Source organism: Lissotriton helveticus, chromosome 7 (genome assembly GCF_964261635.1).
Source record: "Lissotriton helveticus chromosome 7, aLisHel1.1, whole genome shotgun sequence".
Lineage (NCBI taxonomy): Eukaryota > Metazoa > Chordata > Amphibia > Caudata > Salamandridae > Lissotriton > Lissotriton helveticus.
The window spans coordinates 1,079,415,150-1,079,435,400 of NC_136068.1; the positions used below are offsets into that span (position 1 = coordinate 1,079,415,150).

General features: G+C 44.1%; 1 protein-coding gene across 2 annotated transcripts in view; it reads left to right on the top strand.

Moving 5' to 3' along the window:
* Nucleotides 1-20,251, top strand: part of RNF213 (ring finger protein 213) — a 2,973,532-nt gene that overhangs the window by 2,711,867 nt on the left and 241,414 nt on the right. For both annotated transcript variants that reach the window (XM_078654076.1, XM_078654077.1), the window contains exons 57-58: nt 7,193-7,444; nt 7,740-7,872. In XM_078654076.1, coding sequence (XP_078510202.1) covers nt 7,193-7,444; nt 7,740-7,872 — 385 coding nt within the window. The remainder of the gene's footprint in view (nt 1-7,192; nt 7,445-7,739; nt 7,873-20,251) is intronic.

Sequence of the window (20,251 nt, forward strand, 5' to 3'; positions counted from 1 at the left end):
CCTCGTCTCTTGGAGTCTCGAGGTTGATCTTCTTCCTCAGTCCTTCTTTTCCTTGGGTGGAGGTTCTGTTGCCTTGTGTGGGCGTGGGATGCTTCACCTCCTCTTGTCTTGCTCTTGTTTCCTCTGCGGAGTGTGAATGGGCTTCCTCTTCTTTTATTCTTCCCGCGTCCCCTTTGGGGTCGGTGGTCTTCTGATTATAGGGGTTCCCCTTGCCTGGGGGGACAGGGCTCCTCACCCTCTCCGTTGGACTCATCCCTTGTGGGACCCTCTGTTATGTCCAGGCTGTGGTCTCGCTGGCCTTCCTTCCCCGTGGGTATGGCTAGGGTATCTATTCTACATTAAGGAATCTGCTGCTAGTAGTTTCTATCAGATGTACGAGTTACTTGCCTTCGGTAACGATGTATCTGGTAGAGATTATTCTAACCACAGATTCCTTCACGGCCCGCCCTTCCTCCCTGTTGTGCGAGGACCTTTGGTTCGGTCTTCTGCACTCGCCTCCCGGTGGGTGGCTATGTCTTCTGTGAGTGCTTTCTTTCGCTCTTTCTGACAGGATGATTTGTCCTGTTTCTTTGTTCCTTTCCTCCTCTGTTGGCACATTGGAGGATGGGTTTATAGGTACTTCTGTGTCCTTCTGCTCTGGTTGCTCCAGGCTGGGGCCTGCTTTTCTCTCTCCCCTCCCCTTAATTACTAAAGGTCCCTCTGCTATCCTTGGGTTGGGGTCTTTTGGCTGTGTCTCTGCCCTTTGTTCCATAGGGGGGTTAGGGGGTCGTCACATCCTGTGATGGGGCTGTCATAGTGGTTTGTCGTTCCTGGTTTGTCTTCGACTGGTTCCCCTTCATTGTTGTTGATTGGGGTTTTAGCCCTGCTACATGTTGTCATGATATTTTTACATATGTTCCTTGTCTCCAAGGTGGGCTGTCTCTGTACTGGCAGGGTTGCTGCTCAAGGCTGCGCTCTGTTCTTTCTTCTTTTCCCTGCCTTTGGGTTCTGCAGTGTTTGGCACTGCTCCTTATGGTGTTGTTCATCACCACTCCTTTTTCCAATTTTTCTGCTTTTTCGCACACTGTTGCCATACTCCCACAGTTTGTCTGATGGCTCCGCGTTGTGGCGCGGAAAAGTTCTCCGAAGAAAACTGACGTAGGTGCGCCGGTGTGGGACTTATGTGACCTCGCTGACGTCACATACGCGGACGATGCCTGGGCTTAGTCGCATGATGCCGGCGCGCAGGGTTGCTGTGGCAAAAATGTTTCCGGATCCAGTCTCACGCCTGGGGATAATTCTACGTTAAGGAATCTGCAGCTAGAATTGTCTCTACCAGATACATCGTTACCAAAGGTAAGTAACTCGTACATCGTTACCGAAGCTAAGTAACTTGTTCATTAACGAGATGCATGAAACTGAGTACCAGGCCACCTCACTGGGGAATATGCCATTGGCCAGAAAGTATCAACCACCGGTAAGCTCCTTTCCCCCACCCTCAGGCCAAGTAAGGTGGTGTTTGTCCCTTATCGGGTTTAGGGGCATTTTTTTCGTAATAAAAATAACATGACCGCAGGCCAGGGCGGGTACCATTTGCTGCCTCATGACATGTATTTATTTTGTCGGGCTTTCCTGTGGTAACCCTTTTATGATCTATATAAACATCAGTTGGACTGACAAGGGTTTAAACTGTTTTGAGTTCGGCTAGCTTGATCCCTTAAGATGGTATTTAAATGTTTTTTCGAAGGGTAGAGATAGAACAAAAATGTCAGTGCTTGAAAAATAGGCAGCCATATTTCTTTATATCGAATAGAAACTTTTTGCCTCAGATTCCTCATTTTTTGAAAATTCCTCAGGTGTCAGACTGGATCTGGGAACTTTTCAGTAGTACCTCTCTGTGGCAGTAGGTTTCACCATGCATGGATGCCTTTTCGCTCCAAAAATAATATGCAGTACCTATATGGACGCCACTCCCACATGCTGACATCAGTTCCTTCCTCTCCACGCCACCAGACGTGTATTCCGAGCATCCTCTGTTTCTTTGAGACTGCTATTGCCTATTAAGATTGTTCATCAGTCTGCAATGGAAATTTCTCCTCCTAAAATGACAGGTTTTAAACCTTGTAGGGACTGTCACAATTCAAATGTCTGTGAGAGACCCCCCTCAGCTTTGCATGTGGTACCTGCAGGCAGGCATTGTGCTACTATGAACCAGAAGGTGATCCAAGACTGCAAGGCGAAACTCTACATTGCTAAGCACTGGAAGACCCCTCAACAGGACTGTTCCAAGTTGAAAGTTTGATCCCAGTTCCTTTCCAGGTCTAGAAGTCGCAGGAGTTAATCCACGGGTCGGTCTTTTTCTCGGTTAAAGTTGTTGGGTAAGTAGAAGACAAAACACAAGAAATCTAAGCTGAATGCTGTTCCTTTCTGCCACTGTAACTCACTAGAAACGGTGTCATGTCACTTGATCTCTTTACTGAAGTTGGTTGACATCGGAGCCCATATCGCAACTTTTTCCAGCAGAACCAGAGTTTCGGGGGACTTCTGCCACACCAAAACGGATCTAATAGTCCTGTGCAGCCATGCTCCGGCTCTTCATATCCTTGCCAACTCTTTCTGGCTTGCCTTAAATCGAGCCAAGAGGCCCTCTATCCGGAATACCACCTGGTAGTTCGCTCTAAGCCCAGTTAAACCCTCTGAGCCCACTGTGAGGCCTCCTCCCGGTCTGATTCTAACTCGGGCACTGAGTTTCACGCCAGTTACCAGAACTTCGACGCTGATGCCGACTCTATCAGTGCCTTAAGACAACATACCTATTGTGCTCTCTGAATCTGAAGCATCTCTGTCAAGGCACCTCTTAATCCACCCAAGCCTTCACAAAGGATAACACATACTCTGCATCCCCTGTTTGGCATGGATTTAGACCATGTGGAGGATGAGATTGGCCCGCCATATCATGAAGAGAATTGGTATGACGATTTACAGGATGCTAGTGGTCTTGATACCTTCCCTGAGTTGCGGCTCCTCTAACCCCCTGGTCCTCCCATTGAGGAGAGTGCTTTTTATGCCATGATAATGATTGGGATAAAAAAGGGGGTGGTGATGGACGGAGCATCTGAATCAATCAAACACTCACACCCAGTCAAAAGAGCTGGGTTTAATCCATCACCGAAGACGGATGTAATGCCAGAAACCGGTCCTCGGAAGCTTGTTTCGGTCCAGGGAAGGCATGGCTTGGCAGTTCGGGCTGGACTGTTCCCATGAGGCACAGGGTCAGACTGATTTGCATATGACCATGTCTGAACTGGGGTGGCAGAGTGGGCTAAAGAACGGTGATGGATTAAACCCAGATCTTTTGACTGGGTGTGAGTGTTTGATTGGTTCAGATGCTCCGTCCATCACCACCCCCTTTTGTACCGCATGATAATGATTGGAACAGCTGAAGTCTTTGATCTACAGCTTCCCACCTTAGAGATCAAGATCACTGTTCTTATAGAAGTCCTTCAGCCAGGGCAAATATCCACCAAGCCCCTCTTTAACAACGCCCTTACAGATTCTTTGTTGGGGGCATTGACCAAACCTTGCTTTTGCCCCCTTGCCAGACTGCACAACACCACCGACCAGCCCCAGGCGCACCCAGGATTTTTATCTAAGCACCCCTCCCATTAAGGTTTGGTGATGCAGGCAACACTAACCCTAACACATTCCTAACTATTTCCCCAATAAAAAGTCAAAACAGGTGGAGACATTTAGGAAAAAGGGTCTATTCCTCAACCAGCGTGCTGCTTTGATCTGTAAATACTACTAGCTGTGGTGCTACGTTCATGCCTGTGGTTGTTATTCCCGCTACTTTCTGGTGCCCAAGAACAGAGGACTTTTCCTATGTTAGACTTGTACCCTTTCAATGCTTTTCATCTAGCTCAGCCATCGGAGCCTTGCAGATCACTAGTGACAGTTACACATGGAGGCAGAGTAAGGTATCTTACGTGATTGGAGAGAACCTTGGCTCAATTTATTCATCACCGCTGAGAACACACAATGTCAGCACCACTCCTGCCCCAAGTTCTCAAGAAAATCAGGACAGACCGGGCCCAAGTCATCTTAGTGGTTCCAGATTGGGCACAGAGAGTATGGTTTGTAAAACTCCTCGGCTTGAGCATATGTCCTCCGATAAGGCTACCCTTCTGTGAGAATATACTCTGGCAGCTGCAGGGCACGGTTCTGCACCTGAGCATTCACTCTCTCCCTCCACCATCAGATTGAGCAGCGACAGCTGACCACATTCGACCTTCCTCCGAAGGTGGTTGATATTATCTTATATGTTCCTCTACAAAAACTGTATATGGATGTGGTTGGGACAAATTTGTGGCTTGGTGCAGCATTCGACAGATAGACCACCTCCAGACGAAAGTACATGAATTTTTGTTATTTGTTTTTACCTTAGCCCAGCAAGGCTATGTCATGGGTGCACTTAAAAGTTATCTTTCATTTGTTTTTGTGGTTGCCGTACCAGCTCTCATTGTCTCTGGTTGTTATGTGTTTTTAAAAGGGTTACAAGATTTGTTTGCTCCCTCTTCCTTTGTTATCCCACAGTAGGATCTTAACTTCTAAAATGCAGGCCCTTTGTGGCTCCTCACAGCTGCCCCCTGCCGCTTCTTACCCTCAAGACAGTGTACTTCGTCACCATTACATCGGCGCAGCATGTGAGTGAGCTTTAAGCTTGTTGTGTCAACATGACGTACACTATCTTCTTTCCAGACAAGCTGGTTTTGTGAACACCGGCACCTTTCTTGCCTAAAGTTGTGACACTTTTCCACATTGGTAGAACATCACCTTGTTGGCATTTTATTCTCTGCCTTACCACTCTGAGGAGGAGGAGAGGCTCCATCGATGGGACCCCAATTGAGCTCTGAGCTGTAACTAGTTCATACCAAAGAACACCGGGTGGATGATCAGCGCTCTTGTTGGGTTCCCCAGAGTGAAAAGAGGCAAGGCTGTGCAGAGAAGAACTATCTCCCTCTGGATTGCGCTCTGCATTCAGATGTGCTACGCTTTGACCAAAAAACAGCTGCAGTCTCTATCCTGGGCATTTGCCTGGCAGCTATGTGGGCGTCCCTCCATACTCGTAGGAAGCACTATTGTCTGGACAGTCAAGTTTGCAGAGAGGGCATTTTACCTGGTTCGGACTGCAGGACTTTATGCTTTGAGTCCAGACACAGATACTACTTTGTATCTATTCAAAGTGTGAGGAATCTGCATCAAGAAGTCTCTTAAAAGAACAAGTTACTTATCATTGGTAAGACACTTCTGGTCGAGACTCTATCTTGCTGCAGATTCCTCACTGACCCATCCTCCCCGCTGTATGATAGGAGGCAATTCATTAATAAGATCTTAAGTCTAAGGGACGTATAGACTTTCAAAAGCAACTGACATCAGCTTGTGGGAGTGGCGCCTATGGAGGCTCCACACGTTATTTTCGGAGCGAAACGCCGTCCATGCAGAGTCGTGTGGTGCCATCCTGCGGCGCACAGGGGTTCTGCAAAAAAGTTTCGGATTAGAGTCTTATACCTGGGGAATATTCAAAAGATGAGGAATATACCGCTAGATAGAGGCTGCCTGAAAGAGCGTTACCCAAGGTAAGTAACTTGTTCATTGAGCCAGGTACTGTTTGGCTTATTTTTTAGGCTAATGAAAATCCAAACAGCATCTTGGCTCCTTGCTGGCGCATAGACGTGTGTGTCTGTTTGCTTTCCAGCAGTGAGCCCGACACTATTTGGATAGAACTAAGAAAATGTGAGCATTATCTTTATTCACTATGACTGTGGGAAATTAAACATGATCTTCACACACAGATAATCAATACCATGCTTGCTTTTATCCCGTTGGCATTATAATGCGATGACCTTTACAATGTGTTGAAAAACGATGCAAGCCTTTATCACTCAATTTTAGTGGTATGGAATGTATCCGTTACAGTGATCAGCTGTTTTAAATATAAAAACGTTATTCTGTGATCCTAACAGAGAACAAAAGGGTACAGTCTTGTCAGGGTATTTTAATTTTATTGCATACCAATACAGAGGAAAATGCAAATGCGTTTCAACCTCAACAGGTCTGGTTCACAATTCAGTGCAGAATAGATGACCTTTGTTACACATTCAAACCATTTTTTCAGATACATATAAAACATAAGACATTTTCTGCTGTACATGGTTAGTGTGTGTGCATAACAGCGCTTACTCATTCCATCCTTGTACCCGCACTGTGATATAGATTTGCCCTTTCATAGAAACACAAATATTGAGCAAAAATATAAAGGATTCTGTCTTGATGTGAGGGTCAAAAATAGGAGACAAGCAGGACAAATTCTGGGAGTACATAAAATGCATATAGATCTCCTTCGAATACTAACAATGACCAGTATGAATTAATTCCAGAGTCAGATCGTGACAAGATATTGCTCTGTCTTCCATCAGTTCTTTATTACTTTCTACATGTCCATTGTAATCCTCAGCATTGTGACTCTGAGTTTCAACTTTTTCACCTCGCTGATGTGGGTCCTTCATTCCCACCTAGGAATTGGTATGGGTTTTGAAGGTTCAGCCCTATTGCATCAACCTTCCATCATCAGCAGTGTTGTGGATGAATGGCTTTCTACAGTGAATGTGTTTCACCGGTGGTTAGGTATTTATCTGGTCAATATTTGGTCAAATAAGCCTGCTACATGAAAGTTCTTATTTGAAAGGGGCGTGATGTATCTCTTTACGCCAGTCCTATATAATCTTACTTTCTGAAAGTGCATTTAAAAGTAATTTTAGTTTTTAGCAAAAAAGTATTTTGAAAGAATAGTTTACAAATTGGTTGGCAAATTCACAGACTCTTAAGTTACTGATTCAAAATATATTTTAATCACTATGTGCTGGATGTCAACATATATGGGAGGGGGGGGTCAGGTATGTGAGTATGAGGATGCAGCAATTTCCTTATGTGAAAAGGTTCCCAAAGTTCCTGAAGGACTTGGTATTTGGGGTTGTACGAAGAGTATGCACTGTGCTATTCTGACCTTAGCACTATTCTCCCATGCATTTTTCAGCTGAAGTCAAAGAAGGTTTGGTGTAAGAAATGTGATGGCCCTTTATCCAGAACATATGGCCTTGAAATTAATTAATTTTTGAAGGTCATTCCGTTTATCTCTTACTTTTTCGTCTTGTAGAATTTAGAGAAGAAGTTGCTGGAGGTGAACACGGTGATCAGTCAAGACAACAGGATCAGCTCTAACCCAGTGGTGAAAATAGTGTATGGTGACCCCAAAACATTCCTTTCCAGCCTACCCATAGATAGCCATGTTCACTGCTCCAAAATTTGGAGCTGCAGAAAAAGGATATCTATTGAATACCTGTGGCATGTGGCTCAGCAAAAGGATGGGAAGGACACTGTACCCATCCTGTGGAAATTCCTGCAGAAGGTGAGTGTTAAGGCAATAGAGCGTTGGTCTTTTGCATTAATCTTCTGTAGATTCACATTGATATGATGTACTTGCCCCAAGATTTCATTACATAGAAGATACCAATCATGTGGGACCACAGTTAAAGTTCAATTACATTTTTCATCTGAGAATATTCACTTAATCTCACAGTTTATGGCTGTATTCCACCTTGTTCCCCTGCTTCTCCTTTGCAACCGTCATGACTTCTCTGGCACGGCTCTCTGTTTAAGTCTTATCTCCACCCTTTCTAACAGCTGTGTTTCACTTTTTTCAGGATACCGAGTTGAGGCTGGTGAAGTTTCTGCCTGATATCCTTGCGCTCCAGAGAGATTTGGTGAAAAGATTCCAGAACTGCATTGATATAGATTTCAAGAAGATTACCGAATTTCTGAGTAATATTCGATCAGGTGTGAGCTTTGTGTGTTAGTTTGACAAACCTCTTCCATACCATTTACATTTTTTATGGTGTCAGTGGCTATCCAACCAACAGCACGTAATCTGTATAAATGAAGGCTCACTATAACCAAGTAGATGATCGCAGTATGTCTTAGTTTTGCAGTGTGACCCCATTATATATTTAGATAGTGTGCTTCCTCTGGTATCTACTGCTGGTTTCAGAAAAAAAACTAGTTTACATGCATAATGCTTTTAGATGTCAACTTTAGATGAAGTAAGTCTGAATTGACTGAAGCCCACAATGCCTTGCACTGTAGACATCATCTTCAAACTGCTTTCCCACCATCTGGTTTGGAAGCATGCTTCTCTCTGGACCCTCACTTAAGAGAATTTGTACTCTTTGGTGTATAAATGCATTTTGCAACTTGAACGCATGGCTGTTGGACTTAGGGCTCAATAGGTATTTTGTATGGATATGTTGGATCTGAGGAAACCCTCCAGAATAACTTAATTTTTACTAAATATCTATAGCAACTTCATGCCCGGTCACTTTGGACATCATTTTTCAATGGAATTTTACAGATTGTATAGCATGATTCCTAAATGCATTCAATGTGTGGAGTTCTCTTTTTTGTGTCGGCCACAAATGGAGCACATTGCAAGTTCTGCAGTCAGTCTTACCATAAGTGTCACTTTGTGTGTGGGTTTTTAAATTGTGGGGCCATTCATTCAAGACTTTGAAAGTATTTGTGGGAAAATTAGAAATTTCAGCAGATGTTTATGGTCTTAGTTTAATTGGTAGTCAGTGTTAAGCTCCACTATCTCATGAACCAGGCCTTCATAGTGATGGGAAAACATAAAATGTGGAGAAAGCTACGTTTTGCAAACTGAACAAAATTCTAATTTGGAAAATGAGTCATCAAAGGCAACATGCAACAAAATCTTACATGTCATTGCACAATAATTCAAAGTGTCAGTTTGTGGCTTCTCCACATTGGTGGCCCTAAAACATCTGTGAAAAATGACAGTAACCACATTGGACACCAACTAGTAATACCTGACTGCTGATGGATCTCAACATAATGCCTTGTTTTCCCTGTAAGATTGCCTTCCTACACCACCAGACAAAAATTGATTATATTCTGTCTAAAATGTGGGGTTTTTGGAAAGGTTATCAAATCAATCTAGAGAGAACCCACAATGTGTTAATGCTTCATCTAAACCAAACCACAGAATCTCTTTTAGAACCCTATGTTAAAAGAAAGGGCATTACGTACACTGGATAAGAGACAAGCTCTCTTACGGCAGGATTTTAGACTTAAGGAAATCAGAACCACTCTGATTAAGATGCTGCTACAAACATGGACTATTGTACTGTCGTATTGAGCATTACACACTGGAATATACAGTGGTTGTATTTGTGCTTTTCAAAGTAATCAAGACTGCACTAGCCCAAGAGTACATTTAATGCAAAGCAATCTATTTCAGGGACTTTGATTAGTGATGTCGCCTTCATTCACTAAACAGTATATCTATTGATATCCAAGCAGGCATTAAGCTGAAGTGGAACAGGTTGTATTAAATAAACCACTCCTTTTCATGACCATAATATAGAAAACTAATTTCTCATCAGTGAACATAATGTAAATCTGAAATAAGTGTGTGCTGAAAGAGAAAATGTGACTTGTTATAAAGGTGTGCAGCTTTTTAGTGTGACACAGTCATAGATCCCCATGGCATCAGCTTCCTCCCTGGTGAAGAGGAGCACTGGCGTACTTTTGTCCAGCTCATGCAGAAATGTTACACTTAAATAGATGACCTTAAGGATACAATCTGAAGATGGAGTCAACGGTTTAAGGGTATTGTGGAGTTCTGACTGGAATGCCACATAGAATGTGGACTTAAAAAAAGCTTCAAGCTGCAACTGCTGTCAACAGTCAGAGACCTTGTCCTTCTTTTGCCCTGCTGATCGTTTACTTTCCCTTTGGACTTGCCTTTATTTTCCTTCCACCACTTTGTTTGTTATATCTTGCTTTGTTACGTCACTTCGGTACTATTGATTTATTGTCTCTTTTTGAATTTGCCCTTCCTGTCCTGGGCATGGGCATGGGGTCTCATGTGAGCCTTCATTAAAGGTAAATATTCATATATTATTTAAATATTATTTTGTTCATGAAAATTGTAACTACACTACAAATGAGAAAGGAAAAAGCTATCAAATTAAAGAAAAGTAATGCAAGTTGTGAGTAGTATAATAACACTCACTTTGGGCCATATTACTAATAAGTGGTTTATATTAAGGCAAGCTGAAGATTGAATCCTTTGGGCTCTCAGCTTGGTATTCAAAGCACAGATGTGCCAGAGAGATTAGCTAGTTTTGTGGTGGCACGGGGCAGAGGATGTGTGGGCAGATTTACACCTATTCAAGATTCAGGTTTTATATAAAATGAATATATATACAAGTTGTTTTTCTTTGAAGAAATCTTTTGAGCCACAAGACTAAGTGACTTCTTCTCTAAGTGGTGCTGCGCATCGGCATCAACCCCTTTGTTAGACTGTTTTGTGTCTGCCATTGAGGGTTGGACGTGTGTGCCTCTGTTCTGTGTTTCAACTCCGTTCAGTACGATTCTTTGGTTCTTTTACTGTCTATGAAGGCATTCTTTCGATCGTGCTTTTCACTTTTGTGCTGCTTTTGAATTTCGGCGGTTTGGGCTTCGACCTACTGCCCTTTAGGGCACTGCCCAACTCTGGCCTACTTCCGCATGCACTCACTTCCATCCAAGATGCCCTTCTGATGGAACGCGCACACCCTTCAGATTTTGCCCGCGTTGTCACGCAAAATATTCGCACGCTGATCAGCACCTCATGTGAAGTTGTCTTTTGCCGGACCATCTTGAAGCCCCCTGCAACGCCTGCCAGTCCTTTTGGTCCAAGAAAACCCTTTGGGTCGGAAATCTCTTGCAGAAATGGAGATGACACCCACAACATTTCCAGCAAAGAGCACGCCCAGGAGGAGCCAGCTTCGGAAGGCGAAGAAGGGGTATTCACCCCTGATGAAAGCTCTGGCTTTGACATGGAGGTTGATCTGGGGATGCATAGCCTCCAATCCAGTCAGCATGTGACTACTATGGCCCTTGACACTGCTCCAATACCAAAGTAGGCTTCAAAACCTTCTCATACAGAGGTTACCGGACCGCCTCTGCCTCCGAGCCATCTGAAAGATTGTTTTTGGTGCCCCACCCTCAAGCCCAGCTCCGAAAACTGATACCAAGGCCAAACCTTCAGTATCGACCTCTTCGGACCGAGACCGACCTTTGGAATCGAGACAGATACCGACCTCATCTGTCATGGGTGATCCCACCCCTCTTCCCCGTGGGAGAACACAGGATTACATTGTTCTTGTCATCGTCGCCTAGTGCACTTTCATAGGGATTCAGGTACTATCTTTGACCAAGTCGAACCACCTGGAGTTTCAGGTGAGTGGTCTTATGACATCCTCTACCTCGGTGCCGAGCAAGAATCTCAGACCCCCACCAAAACCTCGGTCCCAAAAATTGAGGAGCTGAACCATTTGAAATCTTCATTGGTTTACAAGTCTCCTGTCAATCCCATTCTCGAGAAAATGGACATCCGACTACGGGAAATTCCCATCTAGCTAGGTACAGGTCAGACACTTGCTTCTCTGCCACCAAAGAGGAAGCTGTCCTTTCAAGAGTCACAAAACCGCCATGTCCCTCAAAAAAGGAAGATGAAGGACAAAGCCACCAGTACTACATACCAGCTTCTTCCTCCTCCTCCACCACCACCTTCTTCATGACCACCCTCCTCCCTCTCCTTCTACATCGCCACTTCCTGACTCACTTTCCGCTTCTCTTTCAGTGTCACCACGTACAGATGATGGGGGGATATAAGGGCCATTATGGGATCCTGACCCATTGGATGCATATAACACTGATCCCCTTACCCTTAATGATCCGGACCTATATCCTACTTGCCCATCCCCTCCAGAAGATTCCACTTCTTTTTAAGTGGGAATTGCTAGGGCAGCTGCTTTCCATAATGTTGAGATGCACAAAGAGTCTCTAGAACAGGATGTTTTGTTGTACACCCTCTCTTCCACACATAGACATACCCAGTATTTACCCATGCTTCCTGGCATGATGAGGCATGCTGAGGACATTTTTAAAGATGCAGACAAGAAAAAGCCCTCACCACTGGAGCGACAACTCTGATCATCACTCTTGTGTGAAATAAATTCGCTAAAACAAGTCAACTCTCCTTTTGTCGTTTCTCACGTTCTTATTCACTAATGTATTCCAGTATATAGTTACTCCATGCTGGTACTTAATTGTAATTGTAGTAATCATTACAAGAAATGTAAACAGGCGTCCATGGTATACAATTCACAGGAATTATCAATAACTTCCCCGATGCATTTCGGGTCTAGCCCTTCTTCAGGGGGTAATTCCTAAAGAGAGAAGAAATGTAATGCTCTAAGTGTTCCTGGAGCAAAATGCGTTCAAAAAGTGTTACCTTGTGATAAAAGCAACTGTGTGCATCGCAGTTAGTCATGCAAAAGGCCAAGTGATTGTCAAGGTGAGGTATCTTTGGGCGTTAGTCGGTATCTGAAAGTAAATGTGAGGCTTGAAAATACTGAAACTCAAATAACTATGAAAAAATGCAAAAGTGAGAACCACAAGATATGCGGATGACTGTGACTGAAAGTGCACCAAAAAAAAGGAATTAATTAAAACGGTGATGAGAACAGTCCGGAGGTTCATCACAGTAAACTAGGTCTGAACTGAAGGTAAATAGCCCCGTAACTATACGATCGTACCATGTGAAAAAGGAGCTTTAATCAGACCCAATAATGACCCGCAGTTATAGGGTGGCGACAAAAAGCGCTAGACATAACATGCAATGATTTATAAAATATCATGCCAAAATTAATACCTGTGAGATATGCTCAGTAAGAGCATACTTCTTTTAGTTCAAGTCCGCAATGTGCGTTGCCGCCGTTTCTGAACCCGGCATAAGTCAGACCATAAACCGGAAGTGAACCGCGGTACGGTAGAAGCGAACGCTGTGTGCAGAAACAAACCGGAAGTGAACCGCATAAAACAAAAGAAATGGAGAAAACCTGTGCTTGGGGAAAGCACTCAAATAAAGAAAACAGACTGGTGACAAGACTCAGTAACATAATACGAAATACACTTGGCAAATATGTGCGAAAGCGGGCTAATTCTGTATGTATGAAAACAATTCATATTTGCATAAGTAAATACAGTTCAAAACTAATACGATAGAAGCTAAAATAAAATGAACCTAAAATTCATTATCTTAGTGAAAAAATCTGTAAAAAAAATTGTAGTTGGAGCAGCACAATCACAAAAAACAACAGTTATCAATTCTCAACATTTAGTGTTCAGAGTGAAAAAAATTATAAATGACAGCTTAATTCAAGACGTTCGTTAAGACCTTTAGGATGTATTGAATTCAGTTTGTGTATCCAACAAAGTTGTCTCTTTAACAACAAATGTTTGTTGTCTCTTCCTTCATTAATGGCATCTTGCTCTGGTGTCAAAGATCTCAATTGGCTGCTGTTGTGGTTCATAGCCGAATAGTGTGCTGCCACAGTAGACTTTGTGTTCTTCAATCGTATATTGCTTTTATGTTCTATTAAGCGTGTTTTAATTTTCCGTTCAGTTTTCCCTACGTAGGGTAATCCACAGGGACATTTTAACAGGTACACCATATTACTGGTATCGCATGTGGCAGTCACTTGTAACTTAATTGAAGTCGCTTGTGTGGGGTGCATCAAGGTTGTCCCTCTTATGATGATGTTGGCAACTGTCACAATTGTGGCATGGAACAGTACCTGTGTGTATTTGGTCAATATTCACCTCTCTCATATGCAGGAGTTGTTGTAAATTCTTTGCCAATGATAAGCAAAAATCGGAAATGATGAAATAATCCCTTGAAATCTGTTTCTGCCTGCAAACGAGGCCAATATTTGCGAATAATTGGTTTGATTTTCTGGCTTTTAGTCGAGTATTTAGACACAAAGACCATTCAATCTTCATTCTTCTTTTTGTTTGTGTTGGATATGAGTAGTTAGTTCTGTTCTGTTTTTTAAATCGGCTCATTCTTGTGCTTGTTTCAAGATGGATTCAGAATATTCCCTGTGCCAGAATTTTGAAATAATTTTAGCTTTGTCCTCGAGGTATAATTCCTCAGTTGATGAAATGCGTTTAGCACTGAGTAATTGTGAGTACGGGAGGTGTTTCTTCAAACTCATTTGATGAAAGCTAGAAAAATGTAAAAAATAATTTCTGTCCGTGGACTTTGTGAACACAGATGTTATCAGTTCTCAGTCTTGTAATATGATTTCGAGATGTATTTCTTGTCCACTATATGTGTAAACTGAATGTGATCATCAATGGTATTTATCTTGCTGATGGCTTGCAGTAAATCCTTTTCAGTACCTTTCCAAATGAGAAAAATGTCATCTATGTAGCGATAATAGGTGATCAGGTTAGTTTGCCAGATGGGTTTGAATAAAATGTGGTCTAATTCAAACCAATGCAAGAAAAGGTTTGCATACGCAGGAGCTGCGCAATTACTCATAGATGTACCTGAGAGTTGGGTATAAAATAAATCTTGACAGGTGAAATAGCTATGATACAGTGTTAAATGCATAAGTTCTAATAAGAATATCTTGAGGTCTTCTTTTTTTTTACTTTCCAAGAAAAAAGATTCCATTACTTGTAGCCCGAGATCATGAGGAATAGAGGTATACGAGGAGTTTTCATCGATGGTACATAGCAGTAGATCGCTGTATTCTTGAAGATTCTTCTTAAGTTTGATGATGAAGTCAGTGGTGTCTTGTAAGTAAGTAGTCCTCTTTTGCATACTCGGTTGTACCATTAGGTGAATCTCTATAGCACCCTTAAATTTTGAACTGAAGTGTTAACCACTTACCTCGATTTTGATTGTGGGGTGCGATCATCCTTTCATCTTGTCATTTTTAAAGAGCCAGTCCTTGCGTGAGTTATCACCCCATAGGTGAACAAAAAATACAAGGTGGCACCATCTGGCCCACTCTTTTTCCGGAGTCCGGGATCAAGTGCGACCTCACTCCATAGTTGCCGCAATGGCTCATTGGAGAGCTAACAACCAGTCTACTGGAAATACTCCAGAAAAGAAGAGCAAGCAAATAAATGCAGCTGAAAAGAGAATTGCAACATAAGCAGCTAATCATTGGGGACGCGCAGGGGTACTGCTACGCAAAAGTTTCCGGATCCAGACTGACGCCTGGGGATATTCTAAGGTAAGGAATCTAATACTAACTACTGTTTCTTACAGATATATCGTTACCGAAGGTAAGTAACTTGTGCGTTAATGCCGACATGCATTTTAGGCTGCACGCATGGCTTAAGTGTTCTGGTTTCAAGGCATAATTTCAGCAGACAGTGCTAAATATGCCTTTTGACTAAGAGAACCTTTTTGGTCCACAAGTAGACACTACCTATGATAAGTTGAAAAAGGACACTGACACAGCTACGGCAATGGGAGCATTACAGACCACAACTCCTAGGGGGTCTTTTTGTCGCACAGGCTACAGAGGTACATATAAATCCTCCACTTCCAAGTGAAAACTAGGTTAGTCCGCCTACAGTAAGTGCTATTTTAGAACTGGCAGGGGTGCCTCTTCATGGAGAGCAACACCCACTGCAAAGCAGTGACTGCCTAATCCTGCCTCCCTCTGACCACTCCACACCCGTGTCGGGGCAGACTACAATATTTCCACCCTGTTTGGGAATCCATCACTACAGACCAATGGGTACTAGCCATTATCCAACATGGCTATTGTCTGGTGCTAATTACCATGCTACCCAGCATCCCACCTCGCACTCACAGGTAATCATAAGGTCCTCTCAAGCATAAAGTCAAACCCCTCCTTCTCAAAGGACCTACAGAACCTGTCCCGCTAAACCTATCTTAGATCTCCGACCCCCTCAATCAATTCATCCTATCAGAACATTTCTTTATGGTTTCTCTACAGGATGTTATTCCACTACTTTAACAGGGCAACATTATGACAACACTGGACCTAAAAGACACCTATTTCCATACACCAATACACCCTGCACACAGCAAATACCTCCGATTTGTCATAGCAGGCAAACATTACCATTTCAAAGTTCTACCAATAGGGGTGACCACAGCACCTAAAGTTTTTACAAAATGGCAGTAGTTGCAGCACATCTGCGTCGACAAAACATTCACGTATTACGGTAGAGAAGTCTTGAAGTGTAGTTCCTATATTCCCAATAGGCTCTGCGCATTGGAATAATATATCCTATAGATTTGACGTAGGACTTCATTTATTTATTTATTTATTTATTTATTTTATTTATTATACGTTTTTATAGCGCTAGCTGGACCCGAGGGTATCTGAGCGCTTCACACCGGGTACAACAATGTGCCTTATCGGCGATGGAAGATTGGTAACTGGACAACTCACGGGGATTGCAAATAACAAAAACATACAGATCATAGTGACTACACGGGTTAGGGGTACTATGAGCATCCCCTTACAGTTCAGGTGGCTTCCAGGAAGAGGGCTTTGAGTAAAGTCCTGAATTTTGGGAAGTGGGAGGTCATTCTGACGTGGGGAGGGATGGCGTTCCATATCCTGGGTGCATTACCTGCAAAGCATTTACTTAAAGTTTTACGTTTCCGCGATTTCAACGGAATGAGAAGAAGCGTGTTGGAGCTTCTGAGGGTCCTGGACTGGCCAGCCCTTTTGAGTTTCGCAGCCAGGTATTCTGGTTTGCCTGTGTGGAGGGCTTTGTGTGTAAGGCATGCTGTTCGAAAGTTGGCTCGTGGTTCAATAGGGAGCCATTTCAGATCCTTGAGCGCGGGGAAATGTGGTCGAATTTCTTGGTTCCTGTGACCATTCTAGCCGCGGCATTGAGGGTGGTTTTCAAGGGGCCTAGGTGTGATTTGGCTGAGCCGGTCAGGGCTGCGATTCCATAGTCAATTCTGGAGAGCACCAGTGCTTGGGTGGCCTGTTGAAGGTCCTTGGGAGGCAGGAATGGTTTTATTTTGTAGAGAAGTTTCAGATTGAGGAAAGCGCTTTTGGCGGAGTTTGCGATGTGTTTTTTCATGTTTAGTTTGGGGTCTAAGGTGATACCTAGGGTTTTGACCGAGTGTTTTGGCTTGAGGGTGCCATTGAGGGCGTCGATGGCTTTGAGCCATTCTTCAATATGGGGGTTTTCGTCTCTGTTGGAGATGAGTAGAACTTTTTCTTGATTAAGCTTTAAGTGGTTTTGTGAGAGCCATTGTTGAACGTCTTGGAGCGTGTCGTTGAGTTTGAGAATGTCATCCATAGAGGTGGTTTCCAGATAGAGGTGTGTGTCATCAGCGTAGAGGTGGAAGGGGATGTTGGAATTCCTGAGTATTGTGGTAAGGGGTTCCATGTAGATATTGAAGAGTTGGGGGGGGAGTACTGACCCTTGTGGGACTCCTCTACTGACGGGTAGGGGGTCGGATTCAAAGTTTTTGATTTTTACTCTTTGGGAGCGATTGTGTAGAAAGGAGGAGAACCAGTTCAGTACCGTCAATTCCAAGCCTGCTCTTTCTTGAAGGGCTTTTAGGAGCAGCGTGTGATCGACAGTATCAAGTGTGGCCGAAAGGTCATGGAGAATGAGAAGGCAGCATTGGTCAGAATCAAGTGATTTGTGTAGATCGTCTATGACGTTTAGGATGGCAGTTTCAGTGCTGCATCCTTTTCTGAAACCCGATTGGTGGGGGTCAAGGAGCTTGATGTTCTCTAAGTGTTGGGTTAGCTGTGGGAGAACACATTTTTCTAGTGTTTTGGATAACAGTGGAAGGTTTGACACGGGTCTAAAGTTGTTCATATCTTCTGTGTCCAACCCTGGTTTTTTTAGTAGCGGCGTGACTTGGCCGACTTTGAGGCAGTCTGGGATAATTCCCGAGCTCAGCGAGCTGTTGATGATTTTGCACCAAATTGGGGCTAGGGTGTGTTTCAGGATTTTGGTCCGGTTTATAGGAAGCTGATCCAGGGAGTGGGATGATGGTTTGGCGTTGGAGATCAGGGTGACGATCTCTGTTTCCTGAATCGGCGTGAAGACGGACCATTGAGTGGGTGGGATCAATAGGGTGCTGTCAGTCTGTACTGGGGTATTGGTCTCCCTGGGAAAAGAAGGGTTTGTGCTGAGAGAGAGAGGTCAATCTTGATGATTTTTTCATGAAAAAAGTTGGCGAAGTTGTCGCATTGTTGTTTGGAGGACACTGAAACGGATTTGGTAGGTTTGGATGTTTGACTTCTGATGATGTTGAAGATCTCTTTGGGGCGTTTATTTGCGTTTACTAGAGCGGAGCAGAAGAAGGAAGATTTTTTGTCCTTGATGAGTTTGTTGTAGTTTCTGCGTGCCGTCTTGAGTTGTTCGTGGGGAAGGGAGGATGGATTGGACCTCCAGATTCTTTCAAGGGATCTGAGAAGTCTTCTTTCGTCATTGATGTCCGTGGTGAACCACGATCTCGATGGAATGTTTCTGGTTTTTTTAGGTTCAAGGGCGCCAGGCGGTCCAGGGTGGTCGTCATGTTGAAGTGGTAGAGAGAGGTGAGGTCAGTGGTTGAGAGGTGCTCCATTGAGTTCGGGAGGAGAGTGTTTAGTTTATCTTCTAGGATGGTCTGTGGGACTTGGGCAATATTCCTTATCCATATGGGGGGAGCTTGTTTTATGTGTCGAGTTGGCGCTGGTTGGTTGATGCGGAAAAGAATTAAGTGGTGGTCTGACCAATCTACTGGAATGATGTAGTCGATGGTGATTGTGTGATTGTTCGCAATGATTGCGTCGAGTATCGCTCCTCTGTAGTGTGTTTCTTCAGAGCAGTGTTGTCAGATCGTTTTCTAGCAGAAGGTTGTTGAGGGATTGTATGAGTGGGTTATTTGTATTGTTCCATCTAATGTTGAGATCCCCAGGATTATGTTATTGGCGTTGTTGAGCGCGCATTGGGTGATTAGGTCAGATAAATGCGTTTCGAATTCCTTTGAATTGCCTGGTGGGTGATAGAGGAGATGGCAAAGTGTTGAGCTCTTTGCGCATGATTTGATGTTGATAGAGAGGCATTCGAAGGAACTGTATAGGTAGGGTGCGCTTTCCGTGATGGCGAGGTTAGTCTTGTGAATGATAGCTACCCCTCCACCTCTCTGCTTAGGGCGGTCTTTGTGAGTGATTGAAAATCCTGGTGGAACAAGCATGTCCATGATGGGGGCTGACAGGGAGTTGAGCCAGGTTTCTGTGATGAAGGCTACATCAATATCATGTGAGAGGATAGCTTCTGCTAATTCTGTAGCGTGTTTGGAGACGGATCTGCTGTTGATGAGCATGCATCTGATGCGGGGTTGTTCAACGGGCAGCGCCTTGTTGGGTTGGGCTCTGGTCAGAGAGGTTAGGTGTGTCGGGGGTCTGGGGAGTCTAAAGGGGGGATGGTCCCTGCCCACTCCTGTAATAATTTGGATAGAGGATTTGGGTGATGAGAATAGCCTGGGGACCAGTGTAGGGGTGGGAGGGGTCCCTCTCTGTGGATGCTGAGAAGTGCTCAAGATAGGGGTCGTGAGGTGGGCGTAGGAAGAGGTGAGAGTGGTCACTCCCTGGGGGGAAAGGGGGGGGTTTCGCTCTACTCGGTCTGTCTGTTCGCTTCTCTGCCTCTGGTATAGTGACGTGTGGGAGCCTTCTGGTGGAGGCGAGGGTCGGAATGGGAGGAGGAGATTTGGGCAGATTGGGAAGGGCGGGGGTAAGGGGGTGTGTGGGCTGTTGGGTGGGCCCTTCGATTTTGGCTAGGGTAGAAAGGGTATCATTCATGCCTCGGATTAGCTTTTCGAGCTGAGCTTCCAGAAGGGAGAGACGTTGCGATATATTGTTTGTGTGAGTAGAAGGGGGAAGGAGGGTGGTGTTCTGTGTTGGGGGTGTGAGTGCGCCTGGGGCGGTGTGACTGTTAAGGAACGGAGGGCGTGGGAGAATAAGTGTCGGCTCAACATGAGGGATCTGTGCAGGGGAGTCCCGTGAGAAGATAGTTTTAGGGGGGTAGAGGTGGGAGGAGGCGTTTTTTCTAGTTGGGAGGAAGTTTGCAATGTGGGGGGTTGGGTGTGCGGGGTCCACTGGGTGTGGACTTATGTCGACTAGGTCTCTATCGAGTATATTAGACTTAATTGTGAGTGCCAGTTAGCTCAGAGGTCACTAGAAACTTTCTCGAATAAAAACAAGAAGGGATTAGTTTCTGACAACCGCATAAACATGACAACTTTGTTTCCCCAAAAATAAAACTGATCTTCAGAGTCGTGGAAACAATAGATAGA